The sequence below is a fragment of the Ylistrum balloti genome, unplaced genomic scaffold (assembly GCF_031769215.1).
Source record: "Ylistrum balloti isolate Yb309-2 unplaced genomic scaffold, AGI_CSIRO_Ybal_v1 Utg369790, whole genome shotgun sequence".
NCBI lineage: Eukaryota > Metazoa > Mollusca > Bivalvia > Pectinida > Pectinidae > Ylistrum > Ylistrum balloti.
Window position 1 is genome coordinate 758,982 of NW_026781974.1, and position 27,841 is coordinate 786,822.

Here is a 27,841-nt window from a genome sequence, read left to right on the forward strand (position 1 = left end):
ATTAGTTGTGTGATGTATTCTGGGTAACATGTGTACCTTTGTTATGATCTTATATGATTGCACATTTGTGTTGTTCTCTATAATACATAATCTCTGTATTATTCAGTCTCTATTTGACCTCTGTGTTGTTCTCTATAATATATAATCTCTCTAATAATGAGTTTCGATGTGACCTTTGTGTACTTCTATATGACCTCTGTTGTACAGGACATATTATGCATAATCTCCTTTCCTTTGACCCTTGGTCTGTGAAACTAATATAAATAATTTCTATTATCATGCATGAACTTTTTATAACCCCCATGTTCTTTGTATTACAGCCTCTATACATGACTTCTACACTGTATATGACCTGTATGACTTCTATAATAATATTTCTATATTCATTGTGACCTCCAATCTGTGTGACCTTTGTGATGTGTAATCTCTGTATTTTGTAACCTCTATTATGCATGACCTCTATATTATGTGTGACCACTATATTTTATGTGACCTCTGTTATGTATGATCTCTATACTATGAGTGACCTCTGTAATGAATGACCTCTGTATCATATATGACCTCTGTTCTGTATGACCTCTATATTATGTGTGACCTTTGTTATGTATGACCTCTGTATTATATGTGACCTCTGTTATGTATGACCTCTATATCATGAGACATTTGTTACGTATGACCTCTGTTATGTATGACCTCTATATTATAAGACATTCGTTATGTATGACCCCTATATTATATGTGACCTTCATGATGTATGACCTCTGTTATGTTTGAACTCTGTTTGTTATGTATAACCTCTATATTAAGAGTGACCTCTGTTATGTATGACCCATATATTAAATGTGACCCGTTATGTATGACCTCTATATTATGTACGACCTCTATATTATGTGTGACCTTTGTTATGTATGACCTCTATAGTATGTGTGACTTCTGTTATGTACGACCTCTATATTATGTGTGACCTCTGTTATATATGACCTTTATATTATGTGTGACCTCTGTTATATATGACATAGAATAGTATTTTATGTGACCTCTGTTATGTATGACCTTTATATTATGTTTGACCTTTGTTATGTATGACCTTTACATTATGTGTGACCTCTATATTATATATGACCTTATTTTGTATGGTTCTATTATGTATGACATATAGTCATTATATGAAATGTCTTATCTCAGTCTCCAGTGGCTTTAATGTTATTCTGTGTGCCTCTACATTGTGGATGACTCAGTGATATGTTGACACTGTAAACAAACTAACACTTAAAGTAGCGCCCTGAGTGAGGCCTTAAAATACCTACTATAGTGTTTTCATGATTTTGGTGAACCTTTAAAATGTCTAAAAAACAAAACAACTGCTGACTTGTGTTGTTCCTAGATAGTGTCCAACCCAGGTAAACCATGATCAGTTTAAAGAATACTGCGGATGGGTCTAAGAACTTTGCCATTTGGCTAACCAGCGAAACCCAGGGAGACTTCACAAAAAACGGGGGGAAAAGAAGTTGTAAATAGGAGAAAAATGCCCGCACGACTCCAGTATATGTAAAACTGGGGGAAAAGTTGTAAACAGGAGAAAAATGTCTGCATGACTCCAGTATATGTAAAATGGACTGTAAAGCAATCAATACTTCAAAAAGACTAGAAATAAAAGTGAAAGTATAACAATATATATATATAATAAAAACAACTACCCAAGTCAATGATACTGAATCAAATAGCACAAACAGTACTTTCAGAAATACTTTGCTGAACTTCAGCTTCATACAGTACTTTGTACAACAATGTAAATTCATTTCTTTTGAAAATCTTTCATTAATATTTATTAATTTCTTTTTGAAATGCTCAATGAAATGATGAAAAAATAATAAAAAAAAAAAATCGTGAAAATATGTAACAGAAACGGTGGTTAGCTTGTGCATAGCTTGTTGGTTCTGAATCTGAAAGTCAGTATAATTCTGGTAAAAGTCAATTAAACCTTAAAACCTGATATTTAATTTGCTTAACATAAAATTGCTATAAATTTTAAATCCTCATGCAATAAGCTTTTCTGAATCCAGCAACATCCTGAGAAAGTTGAACTTCTGAAGCACTGTTTTAGAAAAACTAACAGCTGGACAGAGGGACAATCAATTCGTTGGTGGCAGACCTTATGCTACTCCAGCAGATAAAAATCATTTCCAATAAAAATGAAATTCAAAGTAAGGTGGGGTTTTTTCGCAAAATAATAATAATTTGCAATTGGGTGAAATTTATACATTGATATGAACATTACACATTTAAAGGGATGGGATGAGATTTTTGTGTTTACACAAACAGGCTTGATGAGGATGAAGGATGGCACGATACAAATGATGAGGCACTTTAGGGAGACAATAGGTCACAAACAAGTCACATGTCATCACAAACGAGTATTTCCGGGAAATTGTGAGTAGCTCTCATCTCCTATTGGTGTATCACTGAAAAGATAAATAAACAAGAACAAAATTTATCAAGATACAATTTTATGTAATGATGGATAAACATCACTTTACAAATAAATCAGATGAGAAAGATGGAATAGTGTGAAAACAAGTTACAGACTTAAAGACAAGGGTACCATGACAATAGTTTATTCATCTGACAAAGCATTAGGAATACCCTCGCATCCCACAAGTTGTACCTGACATAAATGAACAGGAAAGGTAGAGTGATTTGTTCTGTTTCATGTACAGGTCCTCCAGATGTGTAATAACACATGTGTAAAGAACTGTGACATCAAAAAGTGTCAATTTCTATTTAGAGTCACAGTGACCTAGATTTTGACTGCAGAAGACTGATATATCAACTCTCAAAAGAGGTAATGTTTGTGAACACATGTGAAGTATTGTGACAACTGTATAAGTCTGTAGAGGGTGATGTCTTTCCTCTTTTTACAGTAATGTGACCTAGTTCTTGATGTGAGGGTGTAACAACACAAAATCGCAGATAATTTTCTAATATTTACATCTATAATCTGTTAACTTTTAATCATGTCATGTCTTAGAAAGTTAGAAACAAATAAAACTGAAATCCACTATATATGTGGAATTCTCCAGCTGCCATATTTAATGTACTTTATAATGTATTTTGTGACTTAGCGAGGTGTGATTTCAGCATGTCTTTTATGAGCTAACACTCATTGAGAATAATTCCATGAATCCCAAATATATACATAAATACAGTGTTGTAACTATCCCCATAAAGACATGTTACAATCAATCTGTTTATGTTATAAAATTATATACCTGTCTATAAAGGCCACTCATAGGAGCAGAGAAAAGTGGCCTTTATACACAGGTGGTCTTTATAAAGAGGTTCAATTACAATAAATTGCATTACATTTAGAACAAAAAAAGTGGTCTTTATAGTCAGGTGGTCTTTCTAAAAAGGTGCCCTTTAAGACAGGTTTGACTGTATAATGAAGCAAATTCTATCAACTTCTCTTGTTCTTACTGTGGGAGGAAACTATCATGCAGTACCTAACTTGTTAACAGGCTTATTTGACTCTGTTCCTTTTCATGTCTGGTTAGGATATCGACCCTGTTTGCCTACTTCAAAGTGTATTACTATTATACTAATAAACCACTCTACTACTGTTATAGACATCACACAGTGTATTGATGGATACTGTATCAATCTTACACCTTTTGGATGTAAAATTCTCTGTGCATTCCCAATCTTTTGAGAAGGGAGAAAAGTAAATTGCATAATATACTCACATGGATCCGATGACTGTATTACGTTGCTTGAGCTTACAGTACTGCATGTGTTCCTGTTCTAGACTGATAACACAAGTCAGCACCTGATTTAGAGTCTTGAAGCAGGATTGTGTGTCCTCAATGTATGGCTGGTGAACTGGCTCATCTCCCATGTAAACTTCCTGAGAGGCGCAAGCATCTGACGACAAAAGATCAACTCACATTATATGTTATACTTCGAAATTTAAGACTAATATGAAAATAAGCATGGTCAGAAACCAGCTGAAAATATATAATAAAATATAATTAAGTTTTCTTCAATTCTACAATCTAAAAAAAAACTTACACGTAAGCTTTTAATATTTTAAGTTTCTTAGCTGATGACCTGTTTTTAAGCTGCATTATATCATGTAAAAAAAGTACTTCCTTCTGGGTATCAAAGAGAAGACAACTCTGTGGCTATCAATGCCTTTGGTTAATGAAAGTACTGGAAAATCACACTAGAATTGTAAGCCACAGGTAAACTAAAACCAAGTACACCAACAATGTTTTCATCAAGGTAGCCTAAACAAAACGATTGGAACAAACATAAATCACGGTTCTGATCACTAGCATCAGTTTCATATAACCTGGTTGAAAGATAAGCATTAAGGTCAAGCTAAATTTTCCAAACACAGACAAAGGTGGGACAGCTGGTTTCAGTATAACCCACACATCTCTACCAGGTAATATTGTTGTAGCAGTAAAAAGAAGAAAAAGAACACAGCACATGTTCATACTAAGTGACTACAACATACAAACATTTATTAAGGTGAAGCTATTAAAGATTCTGAAGTGATAAAGATGTTGAGGATGTAGAACCTGTCCCCAATAAAAACACTTCCCATCAACTGAAATAAAGTGATTTTTAACAAATACAAATTGTAGCAAATTGATGTTATACATGTTAATGTAGCTTTTGAAAAACTAGAGGGAAAAAAATTGAAGGAAAACAATTTTACCAAATTACCATAAACTAAAACATATATTGGTAGTTCTGTGTACCATAAACTAAAACATATATTGGTAGTTCCTTGTACCATAAACTAAAACACTTCCGTGTAACATAATGATACACGTCTTCAAATCATGAACATAAAATGACATTTACACAATAGATATAACATCAAAAACATTTACCCAGTTGTCTTCCAGTGTAAGCTTGTAGTGGTAAAAACAAAATTCAGGAAATTCTCATTAGTAACAAAACAATCCTGAGGTTTTTTTTTATTACCTTGACACTAAATAACATACACCTGGTACTAGACTCGTGAAAATATCCTCCACTTTGGTCAAATTTCAATCAATCAAACAACAATGTTTATCAGACATTAGTCCAGATTTGAAATGACACAAAATTGCAATATTAACATGGTTATAGTACTAATTGATTTTATGAGTAAAATTTATCATCAATATCATGTACAAAGTACCACGAAAAATTAATATTTTTGAAAAACCATTATAGTTGAGCCCAATCGAAATATTTGACTTTACATCACTTGATTTTGTGACAAGCTATCAAAGAAAAGAACATCCACACTGAAATATCTAAATGATGCGATTTTTTAAATAAAACAGGTATAAATCAAATTTTCAAAACACACAAGGGATCCTGATTCTGGAATGCTTTAGGAGTCCATGTTGGCCTCATTCTACAATTTAGAAGACTGTTTGGTGTACTCCATAACTTAAGTTTATTGATACCCAGTACATTTGTACTAAGGAGAGAAGATAAATAAAACAATCAAATGCATCTATTTAAATGGTGGCTTAAGTTGGTACACAGTGTATGTGAAGACTTCAATAGATTTATATGTAAATGGTGGCTTAAGTTGGTACACAGTGTTTGTGAAGACTTCAATAGATTTATATGTAAATGGTGGCTTAAGTTGGTACACAGTGTTTGTGAAGACTTCAATAGATTTATATGTAAATGGTGGCTTAAGTTGGTACACAGTGTTTGTGAAGACTTCAATAGATTTATATGTAAATGGTGGCTTAAGTTGGTACACAGTGTATGTGAAGACTTCAATAGATTTTATATGTAAATGGTGGCTTAAGTTGGTACACAGTGTTTGTGAAGACTTCAATAGATTTATATGTAAATGGTGGCTTAAGTTGGTACACAGTGTTTGTGAAGACTTCAATAGATTTATATGTAAATGGTGGCTTAAGTTGGTACACAGTGTTTGTGAAGACTTCAATAGATTTATATGTAAATGGTGGCTTAAGTTGGTACACAGTGTTTGTGAAGACTTCAATAGATTTATATGTAAATGGTGGCTTAAGTTGGTACACAGTGTTTGTGAAGACTTCAATAGATTTATATGTAAATGGTGGCTTAAGTTGGTACACAGTGTTTGTGAAGACTTCAATAGATTTATATGTAAATGGTGGCTTAAGTTGGTACACAGTGTTTGTGAAGACTTCAATAGATTTATATGTAAATGGTGGCTTAAGTTGGTACACAGTGTTTGTGAAGACTTCAATAGATTTATATGTAAATGGTGGCTTAAGTTGGTACACAGTGTTTGTGAAGACTTCAATAGATTTATATGTAAATGGTGGCTTAAGTTGGTACACAGTGTTTGTGAAGACTTCAATAGATTTATATGTAAATGGTGGCTTAAGTTGGTACACAGTGTTTGTGAAGACTTCAATAGATTTATATGTAAATGGTGGCTTAAGTTGGTACACAGTGTTTGTGAAGACTTCAATAGATTTATATGTAAATGGTGGCTTAAGTTGGTACACAGTGTTTGTGAAGACTTCAATAGATTTATATGTAAATGGTGGCTTAAGTTGGTACACAGTGTTTGTGAAGACTTCAATAGATTTATATGTAAATGGTGGCTTAAGTTGGTACACAGTGTTTGTGAAGACTTCAATAGATTTATATGTAAATGGTGGCTTAAGTTGGTACACAGTGTTTGTGAAGACTTCAATAGATTTATATGTAAATGGGATCTTAAGTTGATACATACTGTTGTGAAGACTTTTTTTTAAATTTTGTCTTGTCACTTAAATGTCAAAGATCACAAAATGAAGTACGGCTGAGGTAGGTTTAGACTCTGACCCATTGATTTAGCTTTGGGCCTGTTAGATTGTTCTATGTTTACAATAGTCACGTAGGTTGTACTATCTAACATATCTAACCTTATCACATTGTATCTGTTATTCAGATAATTCAGAAGTCATTTGTGGACACATCGGGAAACTTTTTAAAGAAGACACCAAATACTTATCAAATACTGATAAATACCTTGCATAGCTTCCAGCTTTTCCATGTAGTTTAAATATAAGGAATGTATTCTCTCCATCTCTCTGTCAGAGTCAATATTGACTTGTATGTCTGCAACAGATAGTCCTCCTGTGACAGGAGTACAGCCAGGAGATGTCTGGTCTGGTACCTTACAGCTGTAAAGAAAACAAAACAAACATCAACACTAGTAGAAACAACGCTAGTAGAAACAATGACACTAGTAGAAACATTGACACTAGTAGAAACAATGACACTAGTAGAAACAACGCTTGTAGAAACATCAACACTAGTAGAAACAATGCTAGTAGAAACATCAACACTAGTAGAAACAATGACACTAGTAGAAACATCGACACTAGTAGAAACAATGACACTAGTAGAAACAACGCTAGTAGAAACAATGACACTAGTAGAAACATTGACACTAGTAGAAACAATGACACTAGTAGAAACAACGCTTGTAGAAACATCAACACTAGTAGAAACAATGCTAGTAGAAACATCAACACTAGTAGAAACAATGACACTAGTAGAAACATCGACACTAGTAGAAACAATGACACTAGTAGAAACATCAACACTAGTAGAAACATCGACACTAGTAGAAACATCAACACTAGTAGAAACATCGACACTAGTAGAAACAATGACACTAGTAGAAACATCGACACTAGTAGAAACAATGACACTAGTAGAAACATCGACACTAGTAGAAACATCAACACTAGTAGAAACATTGACACTAGTAGAAACAATGACACTAGTAGAAACATCAACACTAGTAGAAACAATGACACTAGTAGAAACAATGACACTAGTAGAAACAACGCTAGTAGAAACATCAACACTAGTAGAAACATTGACACTAGTAGAAACAACGCTAGTAGAAACATCGACACTAGTAGAAACAATGACACTAGTAGAAACAACGCTAGTAGAAACATCAACACTAGTAGAAACAATGCTAGTAGAAACATCAACACTAGTAGAAACAATGACACTAGTAGAAACATTGACACTAGTAGAAACAATGACACTAGTAGAAACATTGACACTAGTAGAAACATCAACACTAGTAGAAACATCAACACTAGTAGAAACATTGACACTAGTAGAAACAATGACACTAGTAGAAACAATGACACTAGTAGAAACATCAACACTAGTAGAAACATCAACACTAGTAGAAACATTGACACTAGAAACATCAACACTAGTAGAAACAATGACACTAGTAGAAACATCGACACTAGTAGAAACATCGACGCTAGTAGAAACAATGACACTAGTAGAAACATCGAAACATCAACACTAGTAGAAACAATGACACTAGTAGAAACATCGACACTAGTAGAAACAACGCTAGTAGAAACATCAACACTAGTAGAAACAATGACACTAGTAGAAACATCAACACTAGTAGAAACAATGACACTAGTAGAAACAATGACACTAGTAGAAACATCGACACTAGTAGAAACATTGACACTAGTAGAAACAACGCTAGTAGAAACATCAACACTAGTAGAAACAATGACACTAGTAGAAACATCGACACTAGTAGAAACAACGCTAGTAGAAACATCAACACTAGTAGAAACAACGCTAGTAGAAACATCAACACTAGTAAAAACATTGACACTAGTAGAAACAACGCTAGTAGAAACATCAACACTAGTAGAAACAACGCTAGTAGAAACATCAACACTAGTAGAAACATTGACACTAGTAGAAACATCAACACTAGTAGAAACAATGCTAGTAGAAACATCAACACTAGTAGAAACAATGACACTAGTAGAAACATCGACACTAGTAGAAACATCAACACTAGTAGAAACATTGACACTAGAAACATCAACACTAGTAGAAACAATGACACTAGTAGAAACATCGACACTAGTAGAAACAATGACACTAGTAGAAACATCGACACTAGTAGAAACATTGACACTATTAGAAACATTGACACTAGAAACATCAACACTAGTAGAAACATTGACACAGGTTTAAAAATCATACATAAGGTGTAAACAAGTGAAAACACACCAATAAACAAACAATGACAACAAAAGTATCTGTGAAACTAACGATTGCTCCCCAAATACAACTTTATTGGACACAAAATTTAAACAAAGAGCCAAAATTCTGTAATTAAGGGATTGTAGGCCATGAATTTGGTGTACTTCACTTTCTCTTAGTATGACCAATGTTTTAATACAAGCAAAGATATGCTCATGACACAAAATGTTTACAAAGTGCACTAACTCTGTACTGAAGGGTCATGGGCCCAGACTTTGCACAAATGCACTTTGCTATTGTATGACTGATGTATCATTTCAATATCCTAGTTTAAATACAGGCAAAGTAATGCTCCGTACAAAATTTTAAGCAAGGGCAATAACTCTTTTATTAAGGGGTTGCTGGCACTTACATTCGTACACTTCACATTTTTATGACAAATGTATATATGAATTTTCATTATCCTACCTTAAATGGAAGCAAAGTTATGCTCTTGACAATATATCTTTAAGAAAGGGCAATAATTCTGTAATTGAAGGATTGCGGGTCCTGAATTTGGTATACTACACATCGATTTATTACAACCAATGTACACACCAGGTTAGCCACTATATGCTTCCCTGAAAATTTTTGGGAAGCAAAAACATATTTTTTAGAATTGGCTTAAAGCATAAACAGTTGAAAACAGTTGAATACAACCCTTAACAATAACAGGTGACAAAAACTGGTGTTGGGGTTAGGGCTAAAAAAAAATCTTGATGCACTCATCAACAAGAACAGGTGTGGTATTCTCTTTATATCGTGTGTATTATAACTTACCACAGCCAGTGACCATTGATAAAAGCAGCAGGATGAAACACCTTTAATCGGTTCCTGTTGGTGTGACAAACTTTTGTCAGAATGTCCAACCTAAAAAGTACAAGAGTTTGTCTGCTAAACAAAATGTTCACACAAAACAGCTTTACTGCTACAGTGTACATAGTTCTTACGTTTTTACCTATGTCTTTATAACACTAAAATCAATGTGTGTAATATTTTGACAATTCATTTACATTTAATCATTCATCTGTGTAATAATTCAACAATCCATTTGGACAAATTGGTCTTGCACATTTATACAAACAAGTTTGTAGGCATTCTAAATGTTACATTAAATTGGCCTTGAAAGTTTTTATGAACGCTAATTAGAAAGCAAAGTAAGATTAGTGTGTCTATCCTACAAACAATCCTGGTCTCAATGGTGAAACTGATAAAAGGAAAAGGCCCTGGTCAAATGTGCCATCTGTCTATATAAGAGCAATTTGATTTCTTATTGGAGTAACATTTTGTGCATTACATACCATTCTTTTTCTTCAACACAGTTGGTGGCCTGTATATAGAGAGCTCTTTGTGGCTGTACCACCTGAAACATCTACAAATAAAAACAAAATTGAACTGCTATAAGTGGAGAACAGTAAGTGTCTTGGATATCTACATATCTATTTATCTGTGGTTGAACAAGGGCAGATATGTTGTCTTGAAAGTCACTGTCATATCATTCTACCACATAGCAAGACCAGATACAAATGAACTATTGTCACTGTGTCTCATTATTCAAAAGCATTTGTAAAAGAAATTCTTGAGCAGTAAAATGAAGTATTCAGCATGATTGAACTTGTAATCTTGACATTAGTTCTAAATAACTACTTCAACAATCTTAAAAGCCTACCATACCACAAACTTTAAGGATTCTAGGCTCTGCAGCTTTGGAGACAGCAGTGTAGAAGTAATTTAAGACTCAAATAACCTAAAAATGTGGCCAAAATAACAGTTAAAACAAAACTCTGTCTACCAAACAAGCCAGATATAAAATCCAAAATATCAGAGCCACTTCATTGTATCTCAGACTTACATATTTCATTTTGAAGGATTCCTCTTGAAGCTTTTCCACAGCAAGAATATCTTCAATAGGTATCACACACAAGGGTGGATCGTCCCGAATTTTTGAGTAATAGAAGTGCTGATTGGTCAAACAGAAATAACGTCGTTTGAAATTCTTCACACCAAACTTTTTTCTTCCCTGAGCACGTTTGATAAGAAATCTGAAAAGATATTGTATATCTAGTTGACAATGGACCAAAGGAACCTATCACAGCTTCCAACACTTTAAAGGGGTCGTAACACTGATCAATGTTTGGGATTACCATACCACAGACTTACCCTTCTTTCAGCACGATTGGGGCCTCTATGACGACACTTTTTGTATGAGCTCGTGCAGCTGAAGATATTATATCCAGATACTACAATAGATAGAACACGTAATATTTTATATGTATCAATACCTTTTACGATATGGCTTCAATATCACAGTAAACTTGTCTACAATAGATATAACCATGGAACTTTTTTTCAGGAGTTTTTATGGAAATCTTTCTTTTGTTCACATTTTGGTAAAGTTTCATCAAATTGGTGCTGGAATTTGGAATTAAGATTCTGTTATCAATGTTGGTAATTTCTTTGTTGACTTTGTATACATGAGTTTAACATATACTACAGACTCTTTGACCTATTTATTAACATATACAACACTCTTTCACCTATTTATTAACATAAAAATGCATACGCAAAGACTTGTTTATTTGTCTATGCAACACTGAGATCTATATGAAGATTATTGTTGCTATGTTTATGGTATTGTATATACAACATACAATAAACTTGTAATCATCCACTTTGATGGTTCATGTACATTTATCAACCTATTTCATTCTGTAAATAGTCACCCTGATAGTCAAGAAGTTACTACATGATACAATGGTGCAATGCAAAAACATCAATTTAAACAGAGACAATGATATGATGTTTCCAATTTTTCTATGTTGTATCTACATACCATTCTGATGCCATTTATATGTTCAGAATCGTTGAAGGACTTGAATAAAGGAACCATGTACTCCTCCTTCAGACCAAAGGATAGCTAGAAAATAATGTTAATGGTTAGAAGTGCTGGAAATAATTGATTATTTAAAAGTTTTTAAGCAAAGAGTTCTATTATCAATGTCAAGACCAATTAAAAAATTATCAGTGCCAGAGTAAAGTTTCAGACTAATAAAATAAACTCTAGTTACATGACCGATCCACAAAAATACAACAGAGAAGCAAACGAATGATGAAAAAATCTGGAGTACAAGAAACTATTGTAACTTACTGACTTAGAACTGACTAGATTACCCAGGCCCTGCAAGGCTTTCGACACAAGTGTCAGAGTACGATTCACACACACATCCTGAAACAAAATCATTTTTAGAAATATGTCAATATATACGTATAGATTTTGAAAGCAACTGAACTTAAGGAAATAATATATTGATGGTTTCAATTACCTTTTAAATGTTTAATAACAGTAAAACAGTAAGTAAACATCCAATTCAAATTTCAAATCCCAAATTAGGTTACTTTTTTTTATAAAGAGTGCTGCATTTGGTTTTATTGGTTGCCTGTAGATTGATTTTTATTTCATTTATAAAAGGAATCTGTCACAACAGGTGCTAGGTCCAGGGTCATAAATTTATTAGAAAGTAAACCAGTTTCAGCCTCTTTTTCGGACAAGAAGCTACACAAGATGACAAAACCGTCTGACTTACTATTAAATCTACAAGCCAAGACCCAGCACTTGATGTGATGGATTCCTATGTGTACATGTTGAAACATTTCCCATCAATCACCCTGCATACCTTCAGATTTCCAGATGATGTACTAGATCAGCCTTGTCTTCATAAATGATTTTATTAAAGGATACAAATATACATTGCCCATACTTCTGTATGGCCTAATCCTTGAAAAGATCAGATACATGCAGCTAAACAGACAGGACTCTTTTTTAAATGCTTCTATTTTGCCTTCTGGGCTTTAGAATCATGCTTGCCTTCACATATTTTTATACCCATCTGAATTTGTTGTAGAGATGATTCCCTATGACCAGTATGTAAATAAAACCCAGTATTCTAGTCCTGCTGACAAAGGGACATAACTCATACTCCACAATGGAGTTCTTGTGAGACACACTTTGCATGCGATATCCTTAAGATGTTAACAATAGTCAATAGAGTCTCTTGTGTGTGTTTCTAATGCATATTTATTTATTTACCATAACAACCTTGACCACTGTGGTCAGTGAATCAACGGGTGTTACAACCTATTTAGTGTATAGCACCAGATGACCAGTCGACCATCATATAGTACCTCTAGACATGACTGGATATTGTTCATAAAGATCTAGACCTTTGTACAAACTAGGTCACCATAACAAAGGTGCTAGAACTTCAGGTTTTCCAGCCTCAGGTGAAGATCTGAAGCATGTAGTTTAACATTCCTTACTTCGAGGAGTTTGGGTTTTTATGGAAGGTGATAAATGGACTGTCTTTAACTATAGTGGTTGTGTCCTTCTATCAAAATTACTCTGAAAGGCATGTGGTTGGCACCTGTTATTTGTCCAGTGAGGTAGCCACCACTTAAACACACAGAATAATAAAAAAACCAAATCAAACTACAAACCTGCGTATCTGTCCTCAGGTCGAACAATCGTGGTCCAAGGATGGCAGGAGCAAAGAAACGCAGGAAAATGAAGCCACTTACTACCTGGTACCGTACCTGTGGGTTATCTGTAGTGATCAAATCATTCCGTATGGTCAGTTGTCTACAGATTGCTGTTTGCTATGTATGTAAATATTCTCAGTAAATTTTGTTTCAAGAGGAAAATGTGCTAGTACAAGTGTGTATGTCAGTTAGGTGTATGAAAGTATTTTTTGTGTGCCTAAGCAACTGTGGATGCAGTTGTGTACCTAATTTTTTGTCAAAATTTTGAAAAACATAATAGCACCTGGAAAATATCAGTGAGCTGTCATGAGTTCACCTGGAAAATATCAATGAGCTGTCATGTGTTTACCTGGAAAATACCAGTGACCTGTCATGTGTTTAACCTGGAAAATATCAGTGAGCTATCATGTATTTTACCTGGAAAATATCAGTGAGCTATCATGTGTTTTACCTGGAAAATATCAGTGAGCTATCATGTGTTTTACCTGGAAAATATCAGTGAGCTATCATGTATTTTACCTGGAAAATATCAGTGAGCTGTCATGTGTTTTACCTGGAAAATATCAGTGAGCTATCATGTATTTTACCTGGAAAATATCTGTGAGCTGTCATGTGTTTTACCTGGAAAATATCAGTGAGCTATCATGTATTTTACCTGGAAAATATCAGTGAGCTGTCATGTGTTTTACCTGGAAAATATCAGTGAGCTGTCATGTGTTTTACCTGGAAAATATCAGTGAGCTATCATGTATTTTACCTGGAAAATATCAGTGAGCTGTCATGTGTTTTACCTGGAAAATATCAGTGAGCTATCATGTATTTTACCTGGAAAATATCTGTGAGCTGTCATGTGTTTTACCTGGAAAATATCAGTGAGCTATCATGTATTTTACCTGGAAAATATCAGTGAGCTGTCGTGTGTTTTACCTGGAAAATATCAGTGAGCTGTCATGTGTATTACCTAAAAAATATCAGTGAGCTGTCATGTGTTTTACCTTGAAAATATCAGTGAGCTGTCATGTGTTCACCTGGAAAATATCAGTGAGCTGTCGTGTGTTTCAACTAGAAAATATCAGTGAGCTGTCATGTGTTTTACCTGAAAAATACCAGTGAGCTGTCATGTGTTTTACCTGGAAAATACCAGTGACCTGTCATGCGTTTACCTGGAAAATATCAGTGAGCTATCATGTGTTTTACCTGGAAAATATCAGTGAGCTGTCATGTGTATTACCTAAAAAATATCAGTGAGCTGTCATGTGTTTTACCTTGAAAATATCAGTGAGCTGTCATGTGTTCACCTGGAAAATATCAGTGAGCTGTCGTGTGTTTCAACTAGAAAATATCAGTGAGCTGTCATGTGTTTTACCTGAAAAATACCAGTGAGCTGTCATGTGTTTTACCTGGAAAATACCAGTGACCTGTCATGCGTTTACCTGGAAAATATCAGTGAGCTATCATGTGTTTTACCTGGAAAATATCAGTGAGCTATCATGTGTTTTACCTGGAAAATATCAGTGAGCTGTCATGTGTTTAACTCTGAAAATATCAGTGAGCTGTGGAAAGTGTGGTGTTTAGCCTGCAAAATATCAATCAAATATGAAATGAAATAGGTGTACATGTGCTAGCAAAGAATTGTGAGCTGTGATCAAAGACAAGTGTGGAGTTTTACTAGGAAAATATTTAATGAGCTGTGACAAGCAACACACATGCTGTACTTAGAGTTATTATATGTATAGAATTCTGATGATTATATCTGGCAAAAATATCATTTCTATCAAGTTGTGTTCCATTTATTTATTTACATATATATAAAATGGGATAATTTACCTGGATATCATGGTGTGCCATATATAAATGATTTACAAAGCAACATGAATGTGACATTTTATATATACAAACAGATTTGTTTTACTCCCATCAAAGTGAATAAAATGTTCTTTGTATACAATGTGATAACAGATTCTCCTGGAAATAATGGTGACATAATGATGTGCAATATTTTACCTGGGAAATATTCTTGAGCTGCCTCTTTCAGAGCAAAAAACACTTCACATATGATAGTTGGACATGTCAAACCAGAGTGGACAATATTCTGGAAAACTTGTTCAACATAACGTTTTAAATTTTTCTGAAAAAAAAAAGAAGATAACTATTGTTTGATTTACAATAACAAAAATCAATAAAAAGTTTAAAAACTTCATAACTTTCATCAACATATGTAAATTTTTTTCAAAAATAAGTTGCATACTTCAAAAATATATAAATTTATTTTCACATGTTCATTTATGACTTATGAATATAAGACGCCCGATGAGCAAGTAATGAATACTTTTCACAAGCATAACTACATACCACACCATAATCATTTTATACATCTTTAGGTCATTTTTTATAAATGTTCTCAGGTTTCATTCAAGGATTCTACCCCATAAATATCATTAGTATAGACATTTAATTTATTCAGAAGAAAACAGAAGAAAGATTTTGAACCTGTTTGACCTGTGACCATGATTCTAGACCTTTCGGCTAATCATAAGAAGACATTTAAAGAGCCAGACCCACTCCTCGACCTATATTATTTTAATTAAAAAAAAATTCATGATTTTCTATTTTTCTCGGGTAGCAAAAGTTCTGATTAACCCTCTAATACCGCAATTTAAAAGTAATTGCTACCAATCTAGCGTAATAAACAGTTTAAAAAAAAAATTCAAAATGACTCAGTGCTAATTCGTAATTATGCGGGAAGTCCTGCCCTCTGACGCATGCCCAAAGAACTGTAAATAAATCTGCTGTCTTCCAACATGACAGAAAGTGTGCGAGGGAAGAACACGTTTTGACGGACTCTGAGGCGAAAAAGAAGGAAGATGGCTGGTTCATACACTGTATCGCTCATTGTTTGGCTCTCTCGTGTAGTATCACTCTAAAATCATATTCATAAATACTCTTATCATCGAATATTCGCTTTAGATAGATCCATTTCGCTATGTTCTATATGTTTGTTACCATATCATTTGAGGGCCTCTTTGCAATTAATTGTAGTTTTTCTCGTAATCTGCATGTTTTTGTGTCATATCTAAGCATTGAAAGATGTGATCAATACATACTTAAGATGACTTCCATACATGATATATAGAGTTTGCATTTATCGGTAAAATCTCTTTACAAGCGATGTCACATGGATGTACTACTCACCTCTTCCTCCATTTTTATTTTGGTTCTGACCACGTCTGAATGTATCACGTGACTTTTCCTCATCAATATTCATATCCTGGTGTTGATTAATGAGACTAATTCCGGCACCGATATCTCCGGTACCCTTTCAATTTCAAGTTCGAAACTTTATACAAGTCTTTATTTATATATTATCTATTAGTATACAACATTTCAAGTCAATAAAATATGAAAAAATATCTATAACGGAGTGGGTCTGGCTCTTTAAATGTTTGAAACTGTTTGACGCCTGTGACTTTGAAAACAGATCAAGGTAATGTATTTATGCAAACTTTGTCATACTTCAACCCAGGCGTGCCAGCCAACTGTAATATTTCTTGACACTTATTCAGAAAGAGTTGTTTGCAGTTTTAACCTATTTGATCCCTGTGACTTCAGGTATGAGTCAAGGTCATCTCTTTGTTCACATAGTTCACCTTTGGATCAGGTAAGCTAATAAAACTAAAGCAGTAAAAGTAACAGCTGACAAAAAACCCAGAGAGACGAGAAAAAAACCTTAAGCACTGTCAAATCTTACTTTATCAGGAAGGTATCCCAGTAGACACAGGATAATACATGAAAAGTAAATAAGATGTTGATTTACACAATCATGTATAATCTATACGCCACGGTTGTCACATCACCTGACTTACTCAGACTCTCTGGTGACATCTACCCACTTTATTGATAGAAGAAAACGACCGATTTCAAGGTAATTGCTAGTTTTTACTACCCACCATATTGTCAGAAATGTTCTCTCCGTCCTTAATTCGAGCTGGGTCAATTTCACAAGACAGGTGTTCTGTGCAAATCTACAAAAAAAACATTTATATACATTAACATCTCCAAACTTTTCCATATCATTAAAAATCTAGTTTTAATTGGGCACCATAACAACAATTGTCAAAGCAAATCCATTATTCTGCTTTATATTCAGAAGGAAAGAACTAGGCTTTGACGAGAAATCACTGTAAATTTTTATAATGTGGCATCTTAAACCACACAAATTCCCTCACAGTTCACCTTGACTTAACTGCAATAAAGGAGACGACTGATTGTCTGCAGTTTGATCAAAATCCCTAAAGGCATGAAGACTGTTGACAAGGATTTTCTTAAAATAGTAACAGTGACCTTAATTCCACAATCCTATAACTCAAACTCCTCTGAGATGTAATATTCCATTACCCAATGTTTGATCAAAATTCCTTTAGAAATGAAACCACTGGAGCTCTGACTTGGATATTTGTTTTAAATGTATATATACATGTGTAATCTATATCCCCTCTGTCATATATTCATCGCAGCAGATAAATAGGATTCATACTCACAAAAAGTTTTGCTTACATAACTTTTACATTATCAATACAGGACTAGTATTCTAATTACAGGTGTCACTCACTTCATCAACCGTTGCTTTGATGGCTTCATGCAGACATGGTAATCCCACTAGCTTCATCAGTTCATCTATCACCTTGGTAATCAGGGTATTACCCCGGAAAACTGTGTTAGGGTCCCTGTAATATTTATATCAGTTACTCAAACACTGTAGAGCTACTAGAAAGACATCAAACATGATTTAAAACAGGAAAATCAATACTTTTTACAAACTAGAAACAATGCAAGATTGTAACGTCATTTCTTTGTGAGAGTAACTAAATGATCTAATTTTCTCTAATGATGTAACAATCAATACCTGCTGACAAGAGAAGATAACCCTGCATTATGACAAGACAGAATACAGAAATAATATTCTATTATAGAATGCTTACGAAGTTCGTTTGATTTCTGCTCTTGCTAAGGCCTTCACAAATGGGACTAATTTTTTATGGTGGAGAAATATCTTCATGATTGGTTGTGCAGCATCCTGTCTACATTCAACTACATCACCAAGAATAGCAGCTGCACTAGATGATACCGGCTACAAGAGAAAACAATCAGTTTCTAAATCTACAACAAAACTCATCAGCATGACACGTATATCTTTAATAGCCAAGGTTCTGGTATCAACAGTAAAGTCGTGAGAAATGCCAAGCTTCTAAACTAGTATACACTTTACTGAGTATATCCACTAGAATTCTAAACTAGTATACATATTACTGAGTATATCCACTAGAATTCTAAACTAGCCAAATCTCTTGATTGCAATTTTATGATTTTAAACAGTTCTTGCTTCACTTGTGAAGAATTCCTACAAGTACACATAATTTACCCCTTAAACAGGGATAACTCCCAATATCAACTATCGTCAAGATTTTAAGCAGATTACCAAATTTAAATTCTATTTTCATTTGAGTATAGTTTATTTTGTCTCACTATGAAATTCCCAAATTATGATAACTGCTAGATAACATATTACTCTAGCTATTCTTATGTACCAAAACACATTTCTGTGCTATAAAATTATCTTTTACCAAGAACTTTTTTTATACAAGTCATAATGTAGATTGAGGTCATTTCAATTCCTTTTATTCCTAACATTTAGTGATTATATTTGATCATGAGAACAATGAAATCCTAGATTTTGTTCTCTATGATCTTAGCTATCTAGATTTCTTGGTATTTTATATTCATTACTATATCCTATGTGTTTTATTTTACAAGGAGAGAGGTTGGATTAAATTTGTAGATGGTTATCATGCTACTTTACAGAAAAGGACTGCCATTTTAAAGGAGCTGGGGTCTCACCTCAGTATGCACAGACTGCAGGAGAAGCTCCCTGAGATCATTATAATACTCGGATTTGAACACATGTTCTGAGGTATAGGAGATTTTGAGGCGGAGTGCTCCGAGGTCCTGATGGGACTGTTTCCAGCCCTCTCGGCTTCCAAGGCAGTACCTGTAACAAACAGAGCCAGTGAAATACTAGGAAGTTCTGAGTATTTTTTTCTATTTTTTTTATACAGAATTGAAATCACTCTATCAATTACTGAAGTCATGTGGAATTGATGATAACCCCACATTTTGTAGGTGTGGGATTAATAAAATCTCTGATTAAATTTTTTATTAAAATTTCTAATCTTCATTAAAATATGGATTTGTATTTCTTTTACTATCTGTTGTTAAAAAACACATTTCTTAAACATGTATCTATGACTGTTATTGATAAAGATTTAAATATAGGCAGTGATTCAAACAGACCTTAACTATTAACATCTCAAATATAAATACAATTATTTTTGAAAAATGATTTATTTTCATATCTAAATGCCATCGAAAGTTTCGGTTTGTGATCTTGAAAGAGAAGTAAAGGTCATTTGACTAGACTTTTAGAGTTTTTAAGAGAGCATAGGTGCCTGATGGATGAAAGACTTGGTCATTCCATACACAAAAACTTGTAAACCTACACTGCACTCTACGACCCTTTAATATAAAAACATGGTCATACTTATACAATATGATTTTTTGACCAAGGTATTTTATTGCATATCATATATACAGGACCTTTAGTTAGTGTTACAATCAAGATAGTTTTCTAAATTATCCTAATTTGTTAATCTGAACAAAAGAACAGTCTATTACTGAACAAAAGAACAGTCTGTTACTGAACAAAAGAACAGTCTATTACTGAACAAAAGAACAGTCTATTACTGAACAAAAGAACAGTCTGTTACTGAACAAAAGAACAGTCTGTTACTGAACAAAAGAACAGTCTGTTACTGAACAAAAGAACAGTCTATTACTGAACAAAAGAACAGTCTGTTACTGAACAAAAGAACAGTCTATTACTGAACAAAAGAACAGTCTGTTACTGAACAAAAGAACAGTCTATTACTGAACAAAAGAACAGTCTGTTACTGAACAAAAGAACAGTCTATTACTGAACAAAAGAACAGTCTGTTACTGAACAAAAGAACAGTCTATTACTGAACAAAAGAACAGTCTATTACTGAACAAAAGAACAGTCTGTTACTGAACAAAAGAACAGTCTATTACTGAACAAAAGAACAGTCTGTTACTGAACAAAAGAACAGTCTGTTACTGAACAAAAGAACAGTCTATTACTGAACGAAAGAACAGTCTATTACTGAACAAAAGAACAGTCTGTTACTGAACAAAAGAACAGTCTATTACTGAACGAAAGAACAGTCTATTACTGAACGAAAGAACAGTCTATTACTGAACAAAGGAACAGTCTGTTACTGAACAAAAGAACAGTCTGTTACTGAACAAAAGAACAGTCTATTACTGAACGAAAGAACAGTCTATTACTGAACGAAAGAACAGTCTATTACTGAACAAAAGAACAGTCTATTACATGTAAAATAACCTAAATCTATTACAATGTTAAGAGTAAAATCTGAAAGGTCACAGAAAACACCAGTGTTTTGAAATGACTTACCAGGCCTTGTGTGAAGTACCTGTAGTGAGGTTATGAAGAGGGATCTTCACCTCACCCAGAAATGAACCTGGAAACATTCCTCCCAGGACCTCACGTGAAACCAGTGAATCATCATGCCAGAGGGATACACTGGAACATGTCAAGTATCAAAAAAATTCTGCATTAGGTACCATAGACAGAACATAATCAACAACACAAATCCATTTTTCTGATGCAAATTAAATCCTTTTAACTGATGCGGAATTTTCACAATTTCCCCTTAAAAACCACATAATGGTAAAGTTTGGGTCACTAACTTCCATGTGTGACTTACCTTACATAGGCTTTGAACGCATGCTCTATGTTATAGTTGTTCCGGTCATGGTTCTGACCTTTGTTTTCTAACTGTAATACAGAAACAGAGGGTTACTTCTTATCATTAAATTTGCCCCTCATTTGATAAAAAAATTCTTTGAATTGGTAAATGAAACCTCCTTTCCCTATTACTTCAATTTTTACAGGAATACACAATTAATAACTTGGTGTTGTTGATGTCAAATTTCATCTTTAAAAGGTTACTTTTAGTGTTCAACAAAAGGTCACAATTTTACTAGGTTCAAATACTATGCACTGTGGTATACTGGGAAAAGTATTCCTTACCAAAACCATCAAACTGATACAGGAAGACTCTAGACATGCATTACAAAATGGAAAAAAAAACAAATCAGCACACCATACACTTGTACATGTACTAGACTTACCAAAAAGAAAAAGGTTTCATCAAAATGAGGACAAATGGTTTTTTTCCGCACATTTGTTCGCTTGATTTCCTGTTTGTGTCTTGCTTTGTAGTTCAATGTCACAACTGCATATGGATTACATGCTCCATTGACAACAGTTAGGTCACTGCACTCTACGACCCTTTAATATAAATACATGGTCATACTTATACAATATGATTTTTTGACCAAGGTATTTTATTGCATATCATATATACAGGACCTTTCTAACATATACAGCACCCTTTAGCATCAATAAAATTTGCAACAGCACATTGATGATATACCATCTGCAGATTTTTCATTTGCTTATTTTACCTTAAGGGCAATTGCTAATGATTGTTAATGTAACCCTAACACACCAGGAAAATGACCCCAGGAACAATAGTAACCCTGATCATAATATACAGCAATAAATTTCAAAACACAAAAGGTTATCCCCTTATTCATATTTATCCATTTCCAAACTGATCAGGAAAGGATGCAGGATGCAATATTTCATTTTTTGTCGAAGAGAAAACTTAAACATTGTTGAATCGCAAACGTATTGGCAGATAGCTATGTACATATAGGTTTACCTGATGGATAGTCCTTGTGTTGGTTCTGAATCTGTACAAAGAAATTCATCAAATTTAATCTCCAAATGAACCTTGCCCTGAAAGAAAGACAAAAATACATTGTGCAATACATTTGAATAACATGTTAATACAATATAATGACATACATGTATGTACATATAATGTAGATGGTCCAACACTAGATTATAGGAGAGTTATGGTTCTTGTACATTGCACTTCTCCTTATTGAGATCTATTTATTTATGAAGTTTCATGTTAATATCTCTTATAGTTTTTGTGTTATGCTCCGGACAAAATTATGACAAACTGTCAGATGGCTGGACAGACAATGTGGTGACTATATGTGCTACTATATATGTCCTACCAAGACATGTGTGTTGTAGTTCATCTCCTAGGTTTCAGGGTACCTTGTGGTACACACAAAGTAAACAAGAAAGAAGAAGAGCAACACCTGAATCCAGGTTTCCAAACAGTATTTTCTATTTTCTTCTGCAACTGGTTGCTGACATTTCTCAATCTTATGCTGGCTGTCATCAGGACACAGTCCAAAATAAAAGATGTGTATATTTTGCACCTAATACAAAAATTTTGTTATCTTCCTGTGCATTAATAATAGTTTCAATGAACTCTCAGAGTCATTCAATTGACTTGTATTGGAATAAACCTCTTAGTCAAATCTATATTGTAGTTTCATATGCTAAAATATGGGGGTGGAAAGCTTTGAAATATTTGTTAAGGGATGTACTTTTGGGCATGGAACGTTTCATCGTGTTTGATGTTTGGAGAAATTTGGGTAATCACCTCAAAGTGATCAATCAAAGATTGGGCAATTATTAACAAGTTAAGTAAAGCATATTACATGTGTATTACTATCATATAGAGGTGTTATATCAATACGGGATGGTGGGTTATTACTATGGGATAAAATATGGTCAGTTTAGCGTAAACAGTTGGACCGGTTAAACCTGCAACAAAAATGTCAGGAACAGATTGGGACCAAGGCTGAACTGCAGAATATTTGATATGTGCAGATTGATTGGTCCAGCTGTGCCTGTCCGAAAATAACTTGCTGAGTAGGATTAGTTTTCAGAATTTCATCATACAGTAGGGTCAGTGCATTCAGATATTTTCAAAAAGCATTGTGCTATTAAGTATGAGAGAAAAGGATGATATCTTAATTTCAATTAATTGTTTTATGTTTGACAGGGAATTCTGAAACTGTGCATTTTGAGCTTTACATATATCAGGTCCAACATTTGGTACATGTGCGTTCCGTGTTTAGTGGAATCATTCCAGACCACCTGAACCGTTTCAACTGGGTTACCCAAAAGCAGCCTATCATTAAGGTCTGGAATATTATGTTTTGTTTTAGAATTGCTACTTAAATTATATTTACCAGCACTTCTGAATCAGCATCAGCTGGAACTAGAGGAAACCAGTGATCCTTTCCGTGGTATTTATACAGTTCTTGTCTCCGCAGAGAAACTTTCCCTAAAACCTGAAAACAAAAGTTTTTGTTAAAAAAGATGCAATGCTTTAGGAGATGGTAACTATGCTATATCCCTTATTAAAACAGAAATGTACTTATCATATAGGTTTTGCAAATATATAAGCATCTCTGGTTTAATTGCTCTTGTATTCATAGAAAAACCTTGTTTTATCAGGCAATATTGAATAAGTCTATGCCTAGTAATTAAAATATTCACCCACATATATATATTTCCCTCATGATCAGGACTGTAAGAAACATGTTGTCCTGCATCATCCCCTCCATCTGGCATATTTCCTTATAAACAAGGTACAAGAAATCTAATAGGGCTAATACATGTACATAAATCTGACATATACTCTACAATAAGCCCAAAGGACCAACACATAAAAATCCTCTGATACAATGTATTGGGATGAGCTTATTACAGATTAACTATAAATGTACACTGCTGGTGGACTTATTATCTGATTAAAGCAGGTTGTAGCTAAACTATATCTTACTACATGTATTATAAACAACTAAATCCTCTCTCAAGTTTGCATATATGTAACAAATTATCAAACCTCCCTATAATACATTAAACAGCACATTTAAACTAAAGCACAAATCATGTGTAACTATGTTATTTAAGTAAAAAGTGTATATAATCAATAACTAAAGCATAAATGTATCTACTATGTGAAGACAGGACTGATGTCCACCTTGCCAACAGAACAACTACCAACCTTGTTTGTTTTCTGACTGGCTTCATAGATATAGAATGACAGGTATCGAAATTTATGTGGAATCTCTCCAGAAAACTCCTCTCCGTAGAATGGACTGGAAAAGAAATTTGAATGTAAATCTAAAATGTATCCTTAAAAATGTTTATCAAAAGTTAAGCCTGTGTTCACACAAAAAGGTTACAACTGAAGAAAATGGTCATAAGTTATAACATCCAAAAATCCAGAGCATTCAAGCTAAAAATTCACCAATCTTACAACTGAAGAAGATACAACAAACACAGGAACTGTTCTGGCTTACCAGGTTGTAATAAATCAAGGAAAGTCAAATTTGCAAGAAATTTAGAATTATTAAGCTTAAATGGTACTAAGTTTTTTGTGGATCTGTAAAATATAACAAAAAGTAAACATTGAGATCAAATTTAAAGAAACACTGGGTAATCTGAATCCTACTTGAGATCTTTCTCTACAATCTGTGTCCTGAAGATTTCTTCGCGATCAAGTTTGATTGTACACAGTGTGTTGCGGCCAGCATTGGAGACAGTGTGGGGAGGTAGGTTCTTAGCTTCCCCTTTAAACAGAAAAAAAATTGTGTATAATTTCTTTTGATATATATAAAAATTAATTCATTTGCTGTTAATACTTATGCTAAAAACAACTTATCAAGTTATAGCAGCAAAATGTAGAGTTGTCCATCTGTTGGAAGATTACATGGTTTACATATATATTCTGTTCTCATGAGATGTAGATTTACATTCAACTCAGAACCAATAACTATCAGAACTTTTTAATTCTGACGGATAAAGATAATGACAATGGATGGAGTCATTTTATTTCCTGGAGCCTTGCAGTAAAAGAAATTATGCAACAAGTTATTTCAATATCCAACATTTAATGTCCTATTTTGATTAGCACTTGTTTATTTTACCACAACATATGACAAAACGTGCGTGTACTGTAGTGTCTAGTTCTCCACTGTTAGTCACTGTTGTTTTAGCGGAACTGAGGAAATGTGGACATTGCTTTAATCATTTACCTGGTAATAAAATATGACTAGGAGATCGACATAGCTAAAAAAGACAGATACCATATATGCATCTCTATTAGCCATGTAACTTCAAAAGGATACAGTTATACCTGTTAAACGAAAGTCTCCAGATGTTGATCAACATTACGATCGTGTTGACATAATTTTGGCAACTTTTTACTGGGAAACGGAAGTGCTAGGTTTTTCACAATTGTATGACGATCTATTAATGGAACTTTTACTAATGAACTCATTTGATAACGTAAGATACCACATGCAATTGTCATCAGTCCTAAAATATTTACCTATTTTCACCCGGAGGCTCTCCTCCTCCCGTACTTCGCCAGCCATTACTCCATTTCCGCGCTTAGTCAATCTGCGGAAGTATTGGTTGTCTCTATAAAATCTAAGTCGGATATTGTCCACAACCCGGATATTATTGCAGTGGGAATAAAAATATGTTTAAAAATCGAAGACATTTGATATTTTTCTTTATTTCAGATCATCTTTGATTCGTTCTAATGTTATTTTTTATGCCAATTTCAGAAATATGGATGAACTGTTACCATCAAAATGTACCGGTAACCAACATGTTAAATAATTTAAATACTGCTTCAAATATAATATATGTAAAGTGCCCGCCTATTTTAGCACTCTCAAATTTAGAAACTATAAAATTGAATTCAGCAGTGATTTCATTACGTTTCTAATCCATCACTGATCTTGTATGTTTCACTTCGGTGTCAAGAGACACATGTCTGAGTTTGGTTTTCATCAGCATAATGTTCCAGAGCTTGCATCCGTATAATGCAGCGGGAAGAACAACTGATTCTAAGCCGGCTGGGGGTGTTTCTCGAAACTCCTGTGCTGGACTTTGATTTGTGTAATAAATGTTTGTGACGTCCTCTACATTCCATTTTCTTGTTTATCGATTTGACCCGTTGGATCAGGATTGTTCGTTTATGAAATAAGAGCGGACTTTCTGATCTTCTTTGTTTTGGTGTTTGCAGGTCCATCCCAATTTGTGCCTGAAATGTAAACATTTGCAGTGTGGAAAACAGTCCTAACAAAACCGGATAATATCAGCAATGTGTATGTGTAATGTAGCTGATAGTGACGTCACTTAGGAAACCAACATAAAAAAAACGTGAAAAATACTACATTATATCGCTACAGTCATATAACCGTCAAATCCTAGATCACCTTCTGTCAACCATTTTCCCTTGTCAGTCTCAAAATGAAAAAAAAAAAAAAAAACACACACAACAGCAACTGACCTGGGGAACCTACTGTGAATGATCCATTCAGCATTTCTCAAGAGATCCAAACTATACCCGAGATGTGTCGGCCATTTTTGCCGAGCTGATCCTAAATAGACTTTACTCAACTAGGGGCCATATGTAAAACTTTAAATAGGCTAGCTCTATATACATACATGTATATGATATTGTAAGTAATATCGACGGTATGGTCCAATATTGGTACTGGATCAGTCTAACAAACAGATATTCGTTGGATGTGTATCACTGGAATAAATATATATATAAGGGAAGATTGCCGCGAAAATTTGACAATTCGTGTGTCGTTATTACGTCATTGATCATGTATATATATTCCAATTTTCATTAAGCAATAGCAAATTTTATGCTTTACAAGATAAATTACAAATGGCCACTTGTAGCCCGATTTTTCCGATCAGACTCTTCTTGAAGTTTCTCCAGCCCTTCTTACCAAGAAGATTACCATGCGTGAGACAGAGAAAAAAAGTATTAGTTTAAAATGAAACTTTGTACAGAGGTAGAATTTAGTTTAGGAGAGGTTTGAGAACAGGTGGAGTCAGATGATCTTCAAAGATGTCTATATAAGCACTGTCTACAACGGCCGCAGGGAGGGTATTCCATTCGACAATTGTGCGCGGAAAGCAGGATCACTTGAAGGCGCCATTTGTTGCAGATTGATTGGTTGGTTTTCAGATTCTACTGTCAACTAGAAGTCAAAAGTAATGCGTATATTCGCAATAATTCTACATTCAAGTTCTTCAGTAGCACGTTAACGGCTCAGCTATAAGGGTGTCATCTGGAGTTACTTATCA

At 34.0% G+C, this 27,841-nt stretch overlaps 1 protein-coding gene across 1 annotated transcript; it reads right to left on the reverse strand.

The window, feature by feature from the left end:
• Nucleotides 1-2,404: 2,404 nt before the first annotated feature.
• On the reverse strand, nt 2,405-26,100 carry LOC132544315 (ras GTPase-activating protein 3-like). Its single transcript, XM_060207890.1, has 23 exons — nt 26,055-26,100; nt 25,176-25,293; nt 24,726-24,819; nt 23,905-24,006; nt 22,509-22,585; nt 21,913-22,072; nt 21,486-21,556; nt 21,173-21,301; nt 19,519-19,669; nt 18,603-18,751; nt 18,233-18,347; nt 17,571-17,645; nt 15,628-15,751; nt 13,582-13,688; nt 12,236-12,313; nt 11,921-12,004; nt 11,248-11,327; nt 10,940-11,129; nt 10,389-10,459; nt 9,868-9,957; nt 7,027-7,181; nt 3,744-3,939; nt 2,405-2,462 (listed from the first exon to the last, which is right to left on the reverse strand). Exons 1-23 carry the CDS (start codon nt 26,098-26,100, stop codon nt 2,405-2,407), a joined length of 2,520 nt encoding a protein of 839 aa, XP_060063873.1.
• Nucleotides 26,101-27,841: the final 1,741 nt, after the last annotated feature.